General features: G+C 34.0%; 1 protein-coding gene across 1 annotated transcript in view; it reads left to right on the top strand.

The window, feature by feature from the left end:
- Positions 1-18,040: 18,040 nt before the first annotated feature.
- LOC145241362 (homogentisate 1,2-dioxygenase-like) overlaps positions 18,041-23,211 on the top strand; it is a 98,294-nt gene continuing 93,123 nt past the window's right edge. The window contains exon 1 of the mRNA XM_080104235.1: positions 18,041-18,280. Coding sequence (XP_079960361.1) covers positions 18,263-18,280 — 18 coding nt within the window. The 5' untranslated portion in view covers positions 18,041-18,262. The remainder of the gene's footprint in view (positions 18,281-23,211) is intronic.

Genomic DNA, 23,211 nt, shown 5'->3' with positions numbered 1-23,211 from the left:
GATGTTTTTACTATTTTTAACATTTTTGTGTAAATAAAATAAAAATAGATGGCAATATTGAATTTTCGGTTGATATCCAGAATTCAACTTAATTAAAAAAAAAAAAAAGAAAATCTTTATAATGTACGACACGTACCAGTCACAGAACGAAAATGTCATATTCAAAAAATTACGTAAATTGATCGAGTAGTTTTTTTTTAAATATAATATAGAAATTCACTTCTTTTTTTTTTTTTTTTTTAGCGATTTTAATAATAAGGTGTATCCATTACAAACCCCAGTAGTTTGAATTGAGTTATCTCCCTTTATTTAAAACACCATTGCAGATAAAAATACAAACTTTCGCTTACTCATAATCTTTGGTTTTTTAGTTGAAAAAAAATTACTTGATCAATTTATGTGATTTTTAGAATATGAAATTTTTCTTCGGGGTACTCGTACAGTTTAATCAAAACATTTAAAAAAATGAAAATATCGAGAGAGAAAAAAAAAAAAGGTTATATTGTACGTATCCGTTATGGAATGAAGTTCCCCGAAAAAAAAAAATTCATTTAATTTCATCAAGTATTTTTTTTTTTTTTTTTTACAGCGAAAAAACAATTTTTTATGATAGCAAAAGGTTTAATTTTTAAGAAGAAAAGCTAGTATTAAAGATGGGGAGGGAGTGTCGATCGTAGCGTTTTTTTAAAATCCAAACAAAAATTTCACAAATTCAAAGATGTCTACCTTCAACGTACTGTCATAAACACGTGTTTTTCCGCTGTAAAAAAAAAAAAAAAAAAAAAAAAAAAAAGACTACTTGATCAAATTAAGTGAAATTTTTTCGGAGATATTCAATCTAAAACGGATACGTACAGTCAGGGTTGCGGAGTCGAAGTGGGAGGTTTTAGCTGGAGTCGGAGTCGGATTTCTAAAAGTACTAGGAGTCGGAGTCGGAATTTTTTAAGTCCAAAAAAAAATTTTTTTTTAATGGTTTTCTAGACAATATTTCAACCACAGACTCAGAAGGAGTCTGCGATGAAGAGGATTTTGAGAAGCTTTTGGATAAAGATCATGAAGCAAGGTCAAAGCGGCGTAAGCTACAGGAAACAGATAAAACGCTATCTTCAGTGAATAAAGCCTTAACAAGTTTCAAGCTAGACTTTCATGCTGCATTACAGCAAGTAGAACAACTAGATAGAAAGTCTAAGTTAAATGTTCATGAAGCTATAAAGCAGTACCCTGCTGTGAAGAATCTGCAATGTTGGCAGCAGCACTTCCTCCAACACAAGTGAGTGTTGAACGTTTGTTTTCAGCGCTAAGGCTAATCAGGACAGACCAAAGGGCTGCAATGAAAATGTATATGTGTATGTATATGTATGTATGTATGTATGTATGTATGTATATATATATATATGATATTTCAATAATAAGCCATCTATGCTACTATAGCCCTTTATGGCTTTTTCCTGTTTTACCTTTGATCTTCATTCCATAAAGGCAATATTATCTTTATAAATATTATTCTCTGTATAATGCATTTATCCCCCTCTTCTGATGAGAAGCGTTTGGCTTCGAAATGCCATGGCCTATCCCTAAATATTGTATTCTATTTTGAACTGATAGCATAATAAAATTTAATTGTAAACTTTTTATCCCTTTGTTATCTAAACGTATTCTATAAAGCTGGTTGAGTTTATATGTGAGTATATTTATCATGCAAGTGAATGTTAAACGCCGAAAATGGTATACATGAAAAGTAATTATAAAATGCATGCTGAATAGATGTGGAAGGCTGGTATATGGATCTGCAAAATAGATTTTCACATAGGGTCAAGGAGTCGGTAGTCGGGAGTCGGAGTCGAAGTCGGGAGTCGAAGTTGAAGATATTAAAGGAGTCGGAGTCGGCATCCTAGTAATTCTAGGAATTGGAGTCGGAGTCGGACTTTTACCATCCGACTCCGCAACTCTGTGTACAATATAACCTTTTTTCGATATATTCATTTTTTAATGCCTTGATTAAACTGTACAAGTACCTCATTCGATGACGGGTATGTACATCATACACATTTATCTGTATGATTGTTATTATTTTTATTATTATTTTTTTAGGATTGATATGTAGTTTGCTTGAAGCATTGTGTGGGATAGGTATGTAGTAGAGATTTAGAAGGCTGTCACAATGCGAGGAATGAGATATAGTCGTTGTTAGTAAGAGAAGACAAGAACAAGTGGCGATTTACAAATCAGTAAGTACATATATATATTTTATATGTACATATATTTATTCAGTTGTATTGGTAAAATGTCTTACCTGTTATGTCTGCAACAATATCCATTATTAATTTCGGAAAATATTCCCTTTTCAAATGGTGGGCGTAACAGATCAATTCAAAGCATGCTAGATGATGGAGCGGAGGTTGGGTAGCTATGTGGGGCCTCAGAGCAAATGTGAGTAGGGGATTTATGTATGGTCTGTTTAGGTAATTAACATGTTTATAATTTTTATTTTTTTCTATTTATTTATTTGTCTTTTTTTTTTGGTTTATGACTTGTTGCTTTAGCGTGAGCTTTTTTAATTTTGTATGTTTTCTATTTTGTTGTCTTTATTATTACTATTATTTATTTTATTTTTTTTCTGCTGATATGTGGGGTGTCTAGGTTTATCTAGGTCACGTAAGTCACTAGTGGGCTGTGTCCGGTCAGCTATTGAAGGATAGAGTAGGGGTGGGATATGAGAGAGGATGGGAGGTGGGGTGTGGGGTGGTGCGCTCCCTGTCGGCAGCTGGGTGTTTAGGTTAGTGTTGCCAGGAGTAGGAAGATAGGTGGGGAGAGGGGCATTGGGATGACATTCCTTGGGAGTTGTTAATTTATTTATTTCCATGAGATTATAAGTGGTAGTAGTATTTTTTTTTAATTAGGTTGCATTCAGCACTGAATTTTCTAACTCAAGATGGTGGCTAAATGTGTTGTCTGCAATTAGCCAATGCTAAAATTTTTAAAAATGTTATCAGAGGCAATAAAAGTTACTTTTCTGCCTACCTGAATAAATTATTAAAGTATTTTAATGTTTCATTGAATTGTAATAATCCGATATCATTTTTAGATTTTCTTTTTTTTAATGGCTACAATCCCTGTTCCGGAATTTGCCGAAGACCCATTCTTTTTTTCAGCGTTTATCCAATTTTATTCCAATATTTTTTTTTTTTTTTTTAAGTATAATTTTGCGCAAAAAACCTTATCATATACGTATCTGCTATGATTTAAAATGGCCATACACGAAAATTCATCCAGTATCTTTGTTTTTAAAAAATCAAATTAAATTTGATTGGTAAACGATTGAGCTGGTATTATCATGACCCTTGACCTTAATGTAACCAAAAAATGGCGGACAAGACAAAATGTTTCTTTTTTCTTGTTTAAAAATACTTCATGAATTTGTTTGATTTGGGTAGTACTAACGTTTTTGAACCTAACACGAAAGTGCAAAACATTTTTGTGGCATTTTTGTTTTGTTTTTTCTTTTTACAAGCAGGTGTTTTTGATATTGGGATAACTGGATAAGTGCCTTTTTTTGGTTAAGTCGATTTTAAAGAAATAGTCAACACATACCTGTTCCAACTGGTTTCAGTTAGGATTAAAAGAAAATTTAAAGTTTTTTGACAAAAAAAAAAAATGGAATAGAATCCATCGGATTATTTAAACGCAATAAAAACATTAAAAATGTATAAACTATGATGAATATATGTATTTTCTCATCTTTTAATATAAAAGTTAAATATCTGTTTGTATTTCCAGCTAAAATCTTAAAAATACACAGCAAAAACACCACAAAGTTAGTATTGTTTTAATCAGTGTAACCTGGGATGTATAATGGCTAATATTTTTTTTTTAAAAAATCATTCTTTGAGGGTCAAATGGTTTTATATCATTTAATATGATTTTTTTTTAACAGAGTTATTTCCCTTACATAGACTCGAGTTATGTGTGTGTGAGTGTCTATATAACCAGAGAGAAAAAATGGGCTGGGTAAAGAATAAAGAGAGGGTTGGGAGGGGGAAACCGGGAAAGGAAGAAGAGAGAGGGATAGAAGTTATGTTACACTGCTAGGTAGAACTGCTAATTTAATAATAAACAAAACAGCTTCGTGCAATCACTTATTCAAAAACTAATATTTCTTTTGACGTAAGATGTTTCTTACGACATCCACATGAACGGGTGAAGTTTCGCTTATAGCCCACCGAATTTGCGTCGGTGGAGAAAGGGAAATGTACACGCAGCTGAAACGATGTTTATACATCCACGCGAGCGCAACAGGGTTTTACAGTTGAGGCAGCCATTATTTTGTTTTGAGTAGATCCAACGCCGCCGCGGGGCTACGATAGCATTAAGTAAAACGCAAAAATTGGTAATAATCTATAAAAACGTTGTACAGGGTGGGGCATAAGTCCTGTTACAAAATTTTGGAACTATTTTTTATGGCAATATTAAAAAAAGATTTACTATTTTATTGTCATTATATGATAATGTAATGTATGATTTCTTATTTTTCAGAAACAAAAGACAATAATTTTTGACTGTTTAATTGAAGAGAAGATTCATCATAGAAGAGCATTTTAATATTTAAGTTAGGGAAAAAAACCTCTAAATCAACAGAATATTCCTAAAAAGGTCGATTAATCGTTACCTGGAAACTTCTCCGATCAAAGGTAGACAACAATCAGGCCGTACCCACACCTGCAGAACACCTAAACTCATAAAAAATGTTAGAGAAAAAATCAGGCAAAATTCAAGGAGATCTATGAGAAAAATTGCAAAAGAAGCAAAAACATCACTAAGGATTATACGACAAATATATCCAAGTTGACCTACAGATATCACCCTATAAACTTCAAAAGTGACAGCTTCTCTCTGCACTTACAATTGCAAAGAGACTCATCAGAAGTCAACGCGATAGAGTTCAAAATAGACTTCGTAGCCTCGTGGGAGATGTCCTTTTCTCCTCCTTGCAACCTCTATCTCACAGAAGAGATGTTGCGAGTTTGTCTCTGATGTATCGTTATTTTCATGGAAAGTGTTCAACTGAGCTTCAATCTATGGTCCCCCCTCGCCAAACTTTCACAAGAAACACTCGTCTAGCTGTAAACACTATCAATAATTTCCCCCACTCTTTATCTGTGCCTAAACCTAAACGTAGATTCCATGAACAAAGCTTCTTTCTTAGAACTGCACGCCTGTGGAATTGTCTTCCGTTTTCCTGCTTTCCGGCTGACTACAATATGGTTGTGTTCAAGTCTAAAGTAAATAAGTTCTTGATGAGCCGTTCCATATAAGTTATTAAATTTACCAAATTTTCATTACTAATGATTACTATATTGACCAATTTCTACTGTACACTCTTTAACCCTTATCCTTGAGTGGCCTCTGGGCCTTGATAATGTGGTGATGCCTTTGTAAAAAAAAAAAAAAAAAAAAAAAAAAAAAAAACTCTTATTAAACCGTATCAGGGAAGGCACACCCAATAACACCATCTTCACGGATGACAAGTTATTCTCACTTCAAGAGTCCCACAATCATCAAAATGATAGAGTCCTTGCAAGATGTCGTAAGGCAATACCTGATAAGGCAACCAACGTCAATGATAGTCTGGGCAGCCATTTCCGAGAGATGAAAACCTCCACTTGTTTTTACCCCTCAAGGGGTCAAGGTTTACAAAGAACGTTACATTGAGGACATTCTTGAAGATGCGCTGACTCCATGGTATAATTCTGTGTATGGTGATGAAGTTTGGACTCTCCAACATGATCGTGTGACAAGCCACACTTCTCATGTAACACGGTAGTGGTATAGAGACAACTGTCGATTCTGGATCAGCAAAGAAGAATGGCCTTCCTCATAAGCTGATCTTAACGCTCTTCATTATTCTTGGTGGTCATTCCTAGAAAGTGAAGGCTGCTCTACTTCTTGTCAAATTATTGAAGCTTTCAAGAAAAATTTGAACAAATGCTGGGAGAAAATACCCTTAGATATTTTGTGTGCTGCTATAGACGTGTAGCGGAATTGGCATTAACTGAAATGGGGGGAAATAAAGAGTTTACCTCAGACACGTCTGTTGTTGTGTTGCAGGCCGAGGGGAAAAGAGTGGAAGAGAGTTCCAAGATGGTGTCCATGGGGTTTTATTAGCGTTGACATGATGCAATTCTTACAGAATCGCGTATGCTCTCGCGTGATTATGCAAATATATAATTCCCGGCCGCTATAAAGGCAGGACACTGGGAAGCAGTCAGGCAGTGTCCTGCAGATTGTGTGGAGGTGGTTCTGGCAGTTGGATTGTTCTTTGTGACGGACCATGAATCTGCGAGAAGCGAGTTTTCTTTTGCCTTTTTTTTCTGTCTCCTTCTTCTTCTTCTTTCTCTACGGTCATTACAGCTGAGAAATTCCTCTCTTTTAGAGGTGGGCAGTGCAGGGCGAAACTGACTATTTCCTATCTTTGTTCCTGATTTTTGCCTACTACATTTTGCTACAAGATGATTTCCCCAAAAGACAGCATAGTGTAGTAAAGGCTCAAGGGAAATATTTTAAAGAATACTTTTTCCATATTTTCTTTTCAGTGTTTGCTTATCATTTTCTGTAATTGGATTTTGTAGTAAATTATTTTGTTAGGATAAATCTGAGTTCTATTTTGTAACAGTATTTATGCCCCACCCTGTATATTTTGTCCTTATGCCAAAAAGTAGAGATTATATTAACTAGTATGAATTTCAGCGAGGGTTAAATTAAAGACATGTCAGGACAACTTGGCAGCAAACGAAAGTAGACCCAACAGCAGGTGGCATGATTAAGGGGGAGGTGAGCAGTGGCAGCTCGTGCCTAAGATTAGTGGGGGTGCTGTTTTAAAGAAAATACCTATTGTTTTAATATTGTGTAAAAATAAAACAAGCATAAAAAATATAATTTATACGTATGCACACGTATAAAAATACAATAACTTAAAGGAATCCTAAAAAGATGCAAATATTTTAAATATTTTACTTATTACATTCATTTGAAAGGAAACTCCATTTTTCTTGTTTTAATTTGTGAGAAAAGATTGATAATTTTCTCCTTAACTTCTGAATGACTCCTGAAGAACTTTTTTATCAATTGAAAGCACTGCAAGTTCATTTAGTCTTTCGCAACCCATGTTTTTTTTTTTCTTTTCAGAGTTGAAAAACAACATTCTACCTCTGATGTAGTCATGGGAATTGTCAAGATAATTTTTATGAGTTTTGTGATTTCACTAAGAACATCGTTTAAATTGTTTTCCAAATTAAATTTCAGATCAATTACTTTGCAATATTCATGGATATCTGACCTACTATAAAATATTTCTAGCTCAGTTTCAAACTTTTCTTTGTCAATCATGGAATATGCTTCAGTTGTCAAGGATATCTCTTCTGTAGGTAGTTTTTTTCTTAAAACTAGCAAAGCTTATCTTGTAAAACAATTTAGCAAGTATTAAATGTTTAGTTGAAGAATATCTGTCCGTTATATCAACAGATATATAGTCACACATTTCTTTAGCTTCGCCCTTGAGTGTTTGTGAAGGATTTTCACAGTATTTAGTGTTTCTTATCTCTAAAATAGCAGTTTTGAAAATTGTTTTGTATTCATTGACTTTATATATGCTAATTTCCTGAGAAATAATTTCAACATGAGACATAATTTTATGAAATAGCTCAAACCAAAATATGAAATTTTCAACGTTCAAATATTTCAGAATTCCTGTCGCTTCTGCAACGGTCTCATCTACATATGATGTTGACTGAATTTCAGTGACAGTTTTTTAATGCTTGAACATTTTCATGAACTCTATGTATGATAAAGTTCCACCTTGTGGCGGATGGAGGTAGAATGCTTACATCCAGATGCTTCTTGAGAATGTGGTGATCTAGAAAAGAAAGTCGGAATAGCCAAAATGTTAGAGATAAATATTCTAGCATTTCGTGTAATGCTTGCTGCATTCCTCATTATTAAATTAAGTTGATGCGCATAACAGTGAAATGCGCATTACTATAAACTGCTTTTATTTTCGCCTGAACACCAGCTTTTTTGCCTTTCATGACATTTGCACCATCAAATGTCTGAGCTATCAGTTTTTGACGATTCCCTTGTACGATTATATCTAATTGTTGTAGAATACGTTTTGATATCCCATCAACGGTTTGGTTTTCTGGAATAAAGAATCCCCAAAAGCGTTCAAGTATTTTTTCATCCAAAACAATGATCATTTGTGTATGTTCAGACACATCTGTTGTATCGTCAGCCATGACAGCTACAAAGGAAGCTTTACTAATTTCTGCCCTTATTTCATCATGGTATATTTGTAAAAGACAGTCAAGTATGTCATTCTGAATAGTCTTGGAAACACCTTTGAAGACATTACTGGTTTCTAAGTGATTCTTTAAATCTGGATCTAATTAAGATGCAAAATTTAAAAATCCTCTAAATACAATTGGATTTACTGAATCATCTGTTTCATCATGTCCTCGTAAGGGAGTTTCAAAGTTCCTGCAAAAGAAAATACAATCTATTATTTTAGATAAAATTTCACGGTTCTTCTTAACATTCGTATTATGATGATTGATTGAAAGTCTGCAGGCCTCACTAAGTTTTTCTTTAATATTTATGGTCCCCAAAATTGATAGGGAAACTACATTGTCAACGTGCTTCTCATGCTTTTCAGTTCTATCTTTCATTTTGCTAACAGTTCTGAAACTATCTTTTGCCCACGTTACATCACCCCCTAACAACAAACAAGGAAAGCAGAACAATGCCTTTCTTAGTTCACAGCCGCAAAGCAAACTTTTCCGTCGGTACCATTAAAGCTACGAATATACACTTTGTTGTTGCTAATGCCTGGCTGAGATATTTGAATATCAGGCGTTGAACGGCTTCTTTTCTTAATTTCAACTTTATCATGGAGAGACAGCTGTGAAAACTCAATCTGTTGAAGTTCATTTACTGTCGCAGAAGTTATTTCTTGCAAGGAGGCCATGGTTAAATTCTGTTTATATCAACTGTGTTGGGAAAGGTAAGTACTAGGTAGTCTATTAGTAAAATATCAATTAAGGTAGAACGAATACAATGTTTATGTGATCCGCTTTTTGCGATTCAACTGAACCGGAAGTTCTAACTGAGTTGAATCATACTTTTATAACTTTCAGGTCACAGATTTTTATTAACAAAAAAAGTTTTACTATTTAACAACGGTTTTATTTATAAAAAGCTCGTTGTTAATTAAAAATAGGCGTATAACAAAATAAGCTTGTCATTAAAATTGCTTTTTTTAATACAAATATTTGTAACTTTGCCACTATAAGTCATCGAAAAAGAGGTAATACGCAAAAACATTTTCATAAAACACTATTTTAAATTGTGTACACTTTACAGAGTAATAAAAAAAAATATACAAATATATTTCTTTTAAACTTTACAGATTAAATAAAATTTTACGGGCTTTTCCGCAGGCAAACAAACGAAAAAAAATTTTTAAATACATTTTATTTACAATTTTTTAATAATTCATTTTTTCCTAAAAACAAAATCTTTGCCTGCAAACGATGGTAAAGTTAGGAGTTTACCATTTAAAAATGGTTTTATTGGATAACAGTTTTATTCAAAATTTAAAAATGTGTGTTTATAACAAAACTTTGTAAATAAAATATAGAATAAAAAAGTTTACATGTTTGTACTATGAGCAAACAAAAAACATTTAAGGATACATAATTTGATTTACAAATCTTTTCACAACTTTTTATATAAAAACAAAAACAAACTTTGCTATTTACTATTTGCTTATTATAAAAACGGGTTTACTTACTCGTTTTGTTATTGCACATTTTAATGTAAAAAACTTTGTTTAAAGTGTAAAACTTCTTACATTGTCCTCGTGGAAGGTAAATAAATGCTAAAGCTTATATATATGTATATATATATATATATATATATATATATATATATATATATATATATAATGTGTGTGTGTGTGTATATATATATATATATATATATATAATGTTGTGTGTGTATATATATAATGTGGGTGTATATATATATATATATATATAATGTGTGTGTGTATATGCGTGTGTATATATATATGTATGTGTGTATATATATGTGCGTGTGTGTATATATATATGTGTGTGTATATATATGTGCGTGTGTATATATATGTGTGTGTGTATATATGTGTGTGTATATATATGTGTATGTATATATGTGTGTGTATATATATGTGTGTATATATGTGTGTGTATATATAACGTGTGTATATATGTGTATATATGTGTGTATATATATATATATATATGTGTGTGTGTATACATATGTGTGAGTATGTATATATATGTGTATGTATATATATGTGTGTGTATATATATGTGTGTGTATATATATGTGTGTGTGTATATATGTGTGTGTATATATATATGTGTGTGTGTGTATATATATGTATATATATATTTATATATACATATATATATATAAGGTAAAAACATTTCTAACTAAAATGTATTTTAAAAATAAAATTTTCTTCGCTTTTCTACAGAAAAAAATGTAAATATTTTTTATTCTGTAAAGTTTAACTACTACAAAGTAAATAGATTTCAAACTACTTAAAAACACAAACAAAATAAGCCATATAGGTAAAAACCAAAAATAACATTAGTCGCGTTGGTAGCCCGAACACTTTTAATAAAAAAAAAAGTTTGGCATATTGTATATTTCTGTCTGCTTAAATCGCATTTTAAAGTGTGGGAATTTTTTTTAAGGTGGAGATTTTATTTACAAGAACACGTTACGCTTTTTACTAATGATAAACAGAAAACATTTGTAAACAAGCCTCTTAAAAAAAAATAAGCGAAAACGTGCAAACACCGCATTTTACGAGCGTTTGGAACTGCGAAAACTACAGTTCCAAATCGGCTCATATCGGCCATCTAGATCGTTTTTCTATAGAAAAAAATGTAAATATTTTTTATTCTGTAAAGTTAAACTACTACAAAATAAATAGATTTCAAACTACTTAAAAAAAAAAAAACAAGATAAGCCATATAGGAAAAAAAAAAATATATAATATTAGTCGCGTTGGTAGCTTCAAGGCTAAAAGCCCGAACACTTTTAATTAAAAAAAAAAATTTGGCATATTGTATATTTTTGTCTGCTTAAAATCGCATTTAAAAGTGTGGGATTGTTTTTTAAGGTGGAGATTTTATTTACAAGAACACGTTACACTTTTTAATAATAATAATAAAAAGAAAACATTTGTAAACGAGCCTCTTAAAAAAAAAAAAAAATAAGCGAAAACGTGCAAGCACCGCATTGCATGAGCGTTTGGAACTGCAAAAACTACAGTTCCAAATTGGCTCATATTTGCCGTCTAGATCGGGCATGCGCACAAGCGAACTTCACTAAGAATGTGTAACTGTGAATTTCGCAGCTCCAAGCAAAGTTTTACTTTTATGCTTATATGAGTATGGGGACAATTATCGACATTAAGCTTCAGGATTATATATATATATATATATATATATATATATATATATATATATATATATATATAAAATAATATATTGTGACATAGAAAGAAAAAAATAAACGTATTCTTTTTAAGGTGTATCGATAATAATGAGTAGAAATGACTTGGAGGTGCTGCAGTTCCACAGCACCAGGCACGAGCCGCCACTGGAGGTGAGTATGGCAATGGTTGGCTCCCTAAACAAAACATGCTAGAAATGCAAATGTTAGAATATGGAAGGCGAGGAGAGATTTTTAAAAGTCAGTCTGAATCGGAAAGCAGAACAGAAAAGATGTGCCCAACAATCTCAACCTCTAAGTTAATGTTGTCTCTGACCATGCATTGCCATTATTATATTTTAACACCTGCATTTCTAGTGCGTTTTCTCTAAGTAGCCAACCTTTGACATATCCCCCTCCCCCTTAATTCCCACCATGTTGTGTGCCAATAATGTGGTTAATGCGGTACTGGCTTGAACCAACTTGCTTGTGTTCAAATTAAGTGCAAAGAGGTTGAAAGGTTAAGACTAACAGACTTCAAACTTATTGACTTCCATTAACGATGTATTGCATTTGTGTGCTAGCAGGGGTCACGAGGCAGGTCAGTTCATTTTAAGTACGAACCGGTTAATGGGGTGCTACCATCCAACACATACACCTTAATATATAAGAGTAACATAGGTGGGCTTTTGGGGAATTGCAGTCAGACAATCAGAGAGTTCTTTAGTAAGATTAGAACCAGTCAGTCAGAACAAGAGAATCTTGATTCAAGATGAGACAAGAGAAAAAGAAGAAAGAGATTTGAATTGATTCAGCAGTGCAGAGGCTTCATAGGGAACGAAAGAAATCCAGAATAAAGACCATCTCCAAACAATAATATGTAGGTTGTGTTCGTTGGTGCATGCGTGAATCTTCGGGAGGAGACATTGATTAAGGAAAAGATAAAAGATATGTGTCATAAGATCTTCTATAGTCTGTATGTATGTGACACACACACACACACACACACACACACACACACACACACACGCATGACTGTATACACACATGTGCACACACAAAGACAGACGATCATGGCCATGTCACAATTATATAGACTCACATACACAAGAATATAGATGCCCACAACAGAACACATCTAAGTTAGAAGATCAACATTTCTGAACTTTTGAGATAAGGATTGGTTATTTGTATAATTTGGATTTATCAGACTACTGTTCTCATCTTGAGTGTGATTTTTATAATGTTTTGGTCGATGTAACCTCCAACCTTCTTCAGGTGTATCCTGTTGAACTCTGGAATGTTTCTGTCGAACTCGGAAATTTGGATGGAATTTCGAGCAGAACTCTTTATTTACTTCACAGGGAAAGCGTGCTCTTTTTCCGTCAGCCATTTACTGGATGGCAGCTCTAATTGAACCTTTAATCTTCAGGAGAATATAACTTTTTACAACTGATTTTTCCAAGTATTAACCACTGCATCATATGGCCTGGAAAACCTCAGCAAGTTGTAGCGGACTGGTGGATATATTATACATCCACCAGTCGTACAAAATATGAAAAATGATTTGAATTGGGAAAGGAAAAATGAATTGCTTTGAGGAAGGAACGAACACCGAGTTTACTTGAATTAAACGAACTAGGATTTATTTTGTGAAGAAACAAGTAAAAGAAAAGGGTACTACACATGTTTAGTTTGGCATGCGTCCCTCGCTGTTTACTGGTGAGAAGGAAAGTCTATTGTCGTAGAGAGAGAAAGAGAGAAAGTCAATCCAGTTTGGTGTGCGTCTCTCGCTGTTAGCTGATGAGGAGGAAAGGCTATTGTAGTATAGAGAGAGAATGAGAAAATGAGAAAAAGTCAATCCAGGCCATGGAGATAGAAAACCTGTAAGGTGTACGTACAGTCTGTTAGCTCGTGCCCCATACATAGTAGGAGGGGACGTGGCGCGCATGAGCGCGCGCCTCCCTTTCGGGAGGCGACTGGTTAGCCGAACCGCTCAGCTCGAGAGCTGGTCCGAAAAAGGGTTTGAAACAGCTTGTCTCTTCCTTTTATAGGTGTTTCCGGTGTGTCTTTTGCGCATGTGTGGATTTCCTTTGAAAGGGGAAGTGACCTTGTCCATCTGTGCATACATGTGCGTACGTTAGCGTGTGTGTGTGTATACACGTGAATGTGAGTGTATGTATGCGAACGTTAATATATCTACTTGTGTGTACATGTGCACGTATGTTTGTGTGCGCGTATGTATATGACAAGAAATATGGCTTGAGATGTGAACGCGTGTTTTTGTGTGAGACTAGGAAAGGCTTCCACAAAGTTCCCATTGTATTTTCGTGCATGCGTAGATTTCGTCTTAAGTTAAACAAAAAAGCAACAGCCAAGAGAGGATCACAACCCACACATAAAAAAAATTTATTGTGTTTTCGTGCATGAGTATATTTGTCACAGTCCATGTGTGGGGAAGCAAGAATCAAAATGTTGCATTGCATCCATGTTTCCAATTACAGCATATCAACCATTTTGGAGGGTTTATATATTATTTTTTATTGGAATCCTTTGAGATGAGTAATTTGTGTATTTATTTAACTATTTATTTATTTGTGGACTGTTATCCTCATCTTCATAGTTGCTGTTGTTTTACCATGTATTGGCCAACTCATCCTCTTCCATAGTTGTTGTTATCTTATCACGTTTTGGCCAACTAAATCTCTGGCCTGCTTTGGGTAGGATTGAAACTGCGATCTTCGCACAATGTTTACCTGGAAGCATAAAGATTTAACGCCTCTACCCACTGTGCTATGGAGGGGTTAGAGTTAGGGTTTTGTATTTATTTGCTTCCCCACTGAGCAAATTAGGCACAAGGCCGTTTTTTAATGTGGAGAGAGAGGGAGGGGGGAGGGAAAGGGGGATCCAGCTCCCGAGAGGTGGGAAATGGGAGCTGGATAGTAACTGTTGGTCTGTAGGGTGATCCCTACCTTGACCAAGTTCAGATATGTGGGGCTCCTGTGACATGGTGATCTACTTTACACCATGTTAATGATTATTTGCTATCTTCTTTTTTTATTTAATAGATACATGATATTTTAAAGTATTGTAGCATATTTATGTACATTTTTTATGTAGATTATTTGGAAACCATGAGTTTCTGAAGATTTTCAGTGGCATATTTTTATTCCTGGTACAGAAATGCAATTACATGGAAAATTTCATTGCTTAATTTTGTGTGTGTTTTTAATTGCATTTTCACCCCAAACAAGGCACAGTGCCACTTTAAAGTAGGGGGCTACTATCTGGGACATAATTGCAGGGATACTATGTAGGGAGTTGAGCAGTAAGATGTCTGTTTACATTGCACTTGATGTATGTTTACATAACACTTGAACTTCTGCATGTCAGTACAGTAGGGGAAGCAGGAACCCAGAAGGAAATTCCAAAGTCTAGCAGTTCTATGGAAGAAATTATTAGAGTAGAAGGCTTTCTGTCATTTGGGGATCTCTATTGTGGGATTTTGCTGCTTGTGGGGTTTGTTGGAGTATTTATGCTAAGGGGTACAAGGGCTTGTAGATCATCGGGGCATCTATAATTAAAATACTTGTAAAACAGGCAGAGGGATGCAACATTTCATCGATGAGACAGAGATTGAATCCTGGCTAATAGTTCGGGACCTATTATGTTGGCTGTCCAGGAGTGAGAGACTAGTAGCAGATGCATCAACCCATCTTTCTAATTTTGTTATGACACTTTCTCATAAACAAACAACCTACCTGTGCTAAAAACTTCTATTCTAAAAACAATGAGCTCCAATTTCTAATTCTATATATTCCTCTGGTCACGACTACCAATCCGTCTACGGTCTGCCTATCATACGACAAAAAGAATGGAAAACCAGCAACTGTGCACACATGTAAAACGATTTGTCTCTTGATTGCTCATTAGCAAAACCACACACATGCAGAAGTACGCGTTTATGTAGACAACGATTCGTGAAGTGTTTGTATAACGTTTGAAATGTTGTAAATAAAGCCGTTGCTGAGACACATGTAGTAGAAACAAAGGATAAAGTTGCAGTATATATGTCTATATGTTTAGTTTAGGCCGCAATGATACTCCTCCAACAGATCCAGTTGTGGCTGATCCTCTTCAGTTTGGCTCATGTCATTCAGGCAGACCTGGTCTCATGTCTGCCTCAGGCGATCAATTTTACGCTTGCCTTGCAGGTTCCATTCAAGGGCCTGTCTGGTGATGTTGGATGTAAGCTTCCGCAAGGTGTGGCCAATCCATTTCTATTTTCGTTTTTGATCTTTATTTCCCTTGGGGTTCGGTTAGTTTTGTCTGATAGTTGTTCATTGGAGATAATCTCCGGCCATCTGGTGTTTAGGATGTTTCTGGAACATCTGTTAGTGAATGTCTGGAGTTTGTGGGTGTTGGTCTTGGTCACTCTCCACGTTTCTTAGCCATAGAGTAGAACCAACTTCACATTGGTGTTGAAAATTCGGATCTTATTCCGGAGTGAGGGGGCTGCTGTTCTCCAGATTGGCCTTAAGATGCAAAAGACATATCTGGGTTTGCTTATCCGGTGCTTGATGTCCTCATCTGTTCCTCCATCACTGTTGACAACACTGATTAGGGGCACAAACTTATCAACCTCTCTAACATTCTCAGAAGATGAGCAGAGAGCAAGATGGGCAGAGCATTTCAAGGAGACGCTCAACAGACCAGCACCACCCACCCTACCAAACATCCCACCATGGACCCAGCTCCTGAACATCAACACCAACCCTCCCAGCAAGGCAGAGATCATCAGAGCCATAAAATCTCTCGTCAGGCAAGTCCTTGTAAGTGACTTGCTCGCCTGTCCTCCATCTTTCGCAGGGCAATATTCTCTTGCTGTAGCTGAAGGATCCATTGAAGTAATGTCTGCTGTGTTCGTTCGTCCATATTCCAACGTTGCTTGTAGCAGGTTTCCAATATCGGCGACGCCATGTAAAGTATCGGCAAGACAACGTATATTTGAGAACCCTCATTGCCGTGAATGTCTCGTTTAAGTAGCCCTTCTCACCTCTTATGTAAGTGGGCGAGTCTACTTTTTGGGGGGTGTGATGCCAAGACCACTCCAGTCTTGTAACTGGGCGTCTTGGGTCCAATTCCTCCTCTCCAATACTTACAAAACTGTTTAAGCGTTGTCTTAAGAATTGCTTCCCAACACCCTGGAAAACCTCATCAGTATGCCCTGTATTCAAGAATTCAGGTGATCGGTCATCTTCCTCTCAGTACAGACCACTTAGTCTCCTGTGCATCATGAGTAAGTTGCTGGAATCTGTGTTAAATAGAGAAGTAGTCAACCACCTCAGCAAAAAAAACCTTCTTAGTCACATGCAATATTGTTTCCGTTCTGCTAGATGCAATATTGTTTCCATTTCTGCTAGAAATGAAATACCCCAACAAGTGGAAAAAAAGTTAAATATGGTTATATATAAGTCTACAAGTGAATAAACTAAGAAAAAGAAGACCCTGAAATGGGCCGTATTCTCTCCTAATGACCCGACATCAACCAGAAGTCGGAATGGAATACGTTACAAGTGAAATCACCTGAAAAACCATAATTATATACAAGCCTACAAGGTAAGCTGTTTCTTTCAAAGTGCAATATCTTCTGTTATTCGCTTGCTTGGTGGCAAGTTTCTGCTTCTGTTCCATAGCAATTTTATCTTTTATTCTATGGATTAAACCCCTCTCCACACTAAATAACCTCCCCAAAATTACATTCTACTTTTTTCCGGCGATTACATGTGAAACCTCTTAAAAACTTGCTGAAAATAAAATAAGAAACAAAAAAGTAATTATTTTAAAATTCAGTGTGTGAGGATGAGTTTTACATATAAAAATTATGTAAAATGGTTCCTTACTCTCATTTTCGAGGCATTCTAGCATTCTAGGACAGTTAACCAGCCTTCTTTTCTCTTTAATATAGAAAATAAATCCCGTGTTTTTTGGAGAGGGTGTTTAGGTGTGATTTTACTAACTTGCCACTAGGATTTAATGTGTTTATTTGCTTCCCCACCAAAGCAAATTAGGCACAAGGCCGTTTTTAATGTGAGGTAAAAACCAGCTCCCCTAAAAGTCGGCAAAAAGAGTAAGGTAAAACAGTTTAATTAACTGTCCTGAAAAGCTTGAATGGAAAGGCGGAAGGGAGGGGGACATTTACGTTAAATTTATATGTGAAAATTATCATGACGCTTTAAAAAAATGTTTTCTTTCCGTCAAGTTTTTCAGGGTGTTCGCTAGAAAAATAGAATCAAGGTGCTCTTGAAAAATAGAATCTCATTTTTAAGGGGAGGGTGTTAATCTACAAATTTGTCCCTTTTTATCGGGTCTGTAAACATAACAGCTGGATGATTTAAATGAAAATACAATTTGGCGTAAAAAGAAACAAACGAGTTGTGCAACGAAGGGCTTTGATTGGTCGATACGGCCGCACCCATTCATGTTTGTGGGTCGAACTACAGGAATCTCAGCACAGCCTTCCCACCTTTCACCTCGACTTTTACTGTTTGCGTCATATAACTTTTTAGAGATAGATAGATAGATAGATAGATAGATAGATAGATGTATACTGCTACATGTATGTTATTATTAATAATACGTAGAGTGTAGGAGACGTTATTTTCACCTCTTGTTTTGCGTATAAGTTTGTTAAACTCACTTTTCGTTTGTTGCTCGAGCGACCATGGCGTTGGAATTGAAGGTTAGTAGGGTCGACTGGCCGTTTTATTATTTAAACTTATAACTTCTACAATGTATCATGTTTCTTACTTGGCCAGAGTATTGCAGGTGTATCTGGCGTTGCCCAGGAGTCTTTTTACTTTAATTTTCGTTTCATTTTTTTTTTTTAAACTATACTATTAGTTTGTGTTTCTACTAAACTTGTAGATTAATGCCCTCAGCTAAATTACCCCCACCACCACACTGAACTTTTCTTACCAGTAACCTTAAGTCCGAATGGCAAGATTGTAAAATTCACTTAATCGCCTAAAAATGTATATTCCCCAACAAGCCACCCACCACCCACCAATAAAAATACATAGAATTTATCTTCCATAGCAAAAAAAAAAAGAAAAAAAGTTTATTGAATCGGGGGGGGGGTATTTTATGTTAAATTTATATTTAACATGTAAAAATATTCTTAAAAATATTATGAGATGTGCATTATTACCTAAAAATATACAAATGTATTTTCTTTTGGAGGGGGGGGGCGTTTTAAAACTATATCTGCCTTAATATTTTCTTTAATTTTCTATTTTTGAGCAATTATCTTCCTAAGACGTGATCCTCTTATGTCCGACATTTTTTGTTCATAAATAACGCTCGCCATTACTTTTTTTTTTTTTTTTTTTTTTTTAACTAAATAAACTCTTTTAAAAATAAGTTGAAAGAACCAAAACTTTCCAAGCTAGGTAGAAAACGAAAACTTAGAAAAATTAATTTAATTTTTTTAAAACAGTAAATTTTTTAAAAATATTATGGGATGTGTATTCTCTTTTAAAGACAATATCTTCAAGAACGGTCATAAAATGTGTTTTCAATCGATATTTATTCAATAAGGGACCAGTTTTCCTACCTAGCGAAAGGGTACGAGTTTTCCGGGGACCAGTTTTCCTAAATTCATTTTTATTGGTGGGTGGGATATATGTATTTAAAATGGCTTACTTGTTTACGAAAAAATATGATTTCGTAATTAAATTATATTTTTATGATTTTTTAAAAGTTACTTTTTAGGTACATTTTACTCGATTGCATTATTTTAATTCGGAATTTTAACCCTTTCTTCTAGGAAAGGTAACTCTACTAAGAATTGTAAGATTTTTTTTTTAAACTAATTCTTTTAATGTAACAAAGTTTTTATAACAAAAATAATGTAAAGTACGACGATATTGTAATTTTTCTTTAACAAAACATTCGAGTAATTCTAAGAAAAAAATAATGCTTTAATTTGGAAAATGTTTCATTTAAATTATTTCTGCTAAAAATGTTGCTAGTGTAGAAAGTGATCCGCGGCCGCGCTATTTTTTAAATCATATTTCCAAGTTTAATTAAAGTTTTTTTTTTTTTTTTTTTTTATTATTCAATTGTAAGGTTGAAGTATAAAATAGGTACAAAACACCCTCCCGTCTTCATGTTAAGAATGGCTTTTTAAATAATAACGTTATTATTTACGTCCGGATCACTCTCTGCACTAGTACCAAAAAAAAAACAAAAAAAAAACTATTTTATAAAAATCCAATGTTCGTTTCATTACAAAATTGTTTTATTAAAATTATATTTTCTTACGCAGACTTTTAAATGTTTTTACAATTATATATTGATACACACATTTATACAATAAATGCTTTTGTTTTCAAATATTTTTCTGTTCGGAAAAAAAATCCTTGTTATTTATTTGCCGTGGAAAGAAAGTGTAGTAATCGCCCTGTAAAAATGGTTGCCGTCCGCACACTGCAGAAGTGCCGAAATTTTTTTTAACTACTTTAGTAAAATTAAAATTACCTCCCTTAGAAGAATGAGTTAATATTCCGAAGTAGAAGTGCTAGTAAAAAAAAAAAAAAAAATCCAAGTCATGTCGAGGCGAAACACACTTTATTACATAGAGATGTATGGACACATTCGTAAAACAAATATTTGATTATTTTGTTTATAAATCTGTTATTTTTCTTCCTTTGTGTAATCTCCCATATGTTAATATTTTAACATATTAATTTTTTTTTTACGAAACCTAAAATAAAAACATTTACTATTGAAAAGTAGAAACCAGTAACTTGATAAAAGACTATTTTGTGTTTCTTTCTTTTCTACAAAGTTTGTGCGTTTTTTCCTTACTAACAAATATTATTTTTTAATGTTCTTTTTCTACTATTATTATTATTATTATTATTATTATTATTATTACAACTAATAAAACTTGAAAGTCGCTTTTCTTTTCTTTTCGCTCACATTTGAATTTGTTGGATGAAAAAGATTCGAGTTTTTTACATTTTTTTGGGGTGTTTTTTTTTTAAGTTTTTTTTTTTTTTTTCCTCACTACTTCTAATACTACGGAGTAAGCACCATGTTGTGTTGTCAGATGTTCTCATCATCGACCCTCTGCCTACCGCCTCGGCGCCTCCATGAAAAACGAGGTGCGGTGCGTGCGTGCGTGTACAGATAGCGGCCCATGGTGGATAAAATTGACTATAAAAAAAAACGGTAACAAACTATGACAATACCCGAAAGAATACACAAGATGAAAAACAGTCTAAAAAAAACAAAACAAACAACAACAAAAAAAAACAAATGCTGATTTATCAACGTTGTTGCATTATTTATTTATTTGGAGGAGCGGGGTCGGGGTACAAGTACACAGCACTTCACTTCACAAGAAAAAAACATTACTTCTACTTACGCGAACAGTGAACACTCAAATTTTGGCGAAAAAAAAAATTAATTAAAAAATTTAGAATTTAGAACTGGGGATCAGTTTCGCATGCAAATTTAACGTAAAATAATCCTCTCTCTCATTTCTTTTTTGGGACCGTTAACTTTTTTTCTTTTCTTTTAACATTCAGAGTGGTAAGATCATCGAACTAACTACAGTCTCCTAAAACGCCCCCCCCCCCCAAAAAAAAACGCACGGAGGATATCGTTACCTGTACTAAAACGTTAGTATTTTCCGGAAATAATTTATTTGCGAAACTGATCCCGATCCCCTACTATAAATTCTATAATTTGTTTTGCTTTGCTTTTTCGATTCTCCCAATTTTTCGTCTGCTTAAAATTTTAATCACGTGATTACGGTGTAGCGAGAATAAAATAAACCATGCATTCAAGTGCCGCTTACGATATTAAAAACCACTTTATGCACTTATGTTACCAGGCTGGTGGGTGTTTTGTAACTATTCTGTATTTTCACCAAACAATATAATAAACAAAAAAAGATATCGTAAAACTTGAATTAACTTGAATACTATTTAAACTAGCACTTAATACGATTTAAACACCACTTTATTTTATATGTATATATATTTTTTGAGGTGGTGGGTATTACTTGTTATGGAGCCATTCCCGGAAATTGCTGAAGCAGTTTGATATAAAACTCATTATATATATATATATATATATATATATATATATATATATATGTTTCGTGGTTAAATTTTGAATTCTGAAAAAAAACAAAACAAAAAAAAAACCAGACATATATTCGATTTAAGAATTTATTGTTTGACAAAAGGAATATATAGAAGGGGTTATTTTAACTTCCTTAATCCATGGATTTTCAACAATGGCTCACATCATCAGAGAAAATGAAATGCAGTTAGCAAAATGTTCATCTGCAAATGGACGCTATTTTGATTTTCCGCACAATTATTGTAAATAGTTTTTGGAGTGGTTGTGGATAATTATATGGAGAAAATTATACGAAACATTTTTAAATCGAATATATGTCTCTATATGTTGTTTCTTTCAGAATTTAAAATTTAACCACGAAACTTATATATTGCTCTATTCTTAAATATTGAGCTTTTCCTTTTTGGCTAGGATCACCTTGAAAATAATACTTTAAGTAATATCTATCGGGATTTTTCATCTGAATTCTATCAGTGTCTTATCTCGCTTATATATATATATATATATATATATATATATATATATATATATGCGATATTCCAGAGACATTAAAATGGATGGATAAGGAACATTTCAGTTACGTGTACATTTGTCGCATCCACCCACGCAAATTCTGCAGAAGTAAAAAGTAAACTGTACATCTTCGCACGGACGTAGGATAAGGCAATACCACGTGACAGGGTGTCCATTTTCTGTCCAATCAACATTCGAAGAAAACACTTTCTAAAAAATTTTTCTAACAGCCTTCGCTGGAAGCCCCCTATAAACGTATAAAAGGCACTGCGTGTGAAATCCAAATCAGTTGAGTCAGATTTCCATTCAGTTCAGGATGTAGTATCACATACTAACAACGCTCTGTTTCGACTCCGTTTCCTTGACGTAAAATCACTAACATTGACACCACGTGCCATGCACCTAAAGCCTCATGTTACGAAGTTGATTTCGATTTATGAAGCTTTTTCATTTCGATTTATGAAGCTTTTTCATTTCGATTTATGAAGCTTTTTCATTTCGATTTATGAAGCTTTTTCATTTCGATTTATGAAGCTTTTTCATTTCGATTTATGAAGCTTTCTCATTTCGATTTATGAAGCTTTCTCATTTCGATTTATGAAGCTTTCTCATTTCGATTTATGAAGCTTTCTCATTTCGATTTATGAAGCTTTCTCACAAAGAAAATACAATTAGAAGCAGCAAATACATTATTGAATTAGAAGGGACAGCCCCAACCAATAACCATGACAAAATATAGCAGCAGCAGCTACTAAAAACAACAATATTTACAAAATACCAAAATACTCAACTCTGATTGGTTAATTTCCAGCAGTTTGATTTGGCTGTCAAAATTCAACTTTGACCAATCAGAAGAGACATAATTTATGTTTAAAAAGAGAGGAGCCAAACTGATCCAAGGAGATTGACTTGCTAGAGCCCGGCAATTCGCCCCCCCCCCCCCACCCCCGGTGGGGCTGGACACCAAAGTTCAAGCAAAGACCATATGTGGGGGAAACTTCA

Source organism: Euprymna scolopes, chromosome 20 (genome assembly GCF_053919585.1).
Source record: "Euprymna scolopes isolate OS-2025 chromosome 20, ASM5391958v1, whole genome shotgun sequence".
NCBI lineage: Eukaryota > Metazoa > Mollusca > Cephalopoda > Sepiida > Sepiolidae > Euprymna > Euprymna scolopes.
The sequence above is the reverse complement of the archived record's forward strand: the minus strand, read 5'-3'. Positions and strand labels throughout refer to the sequence as shown.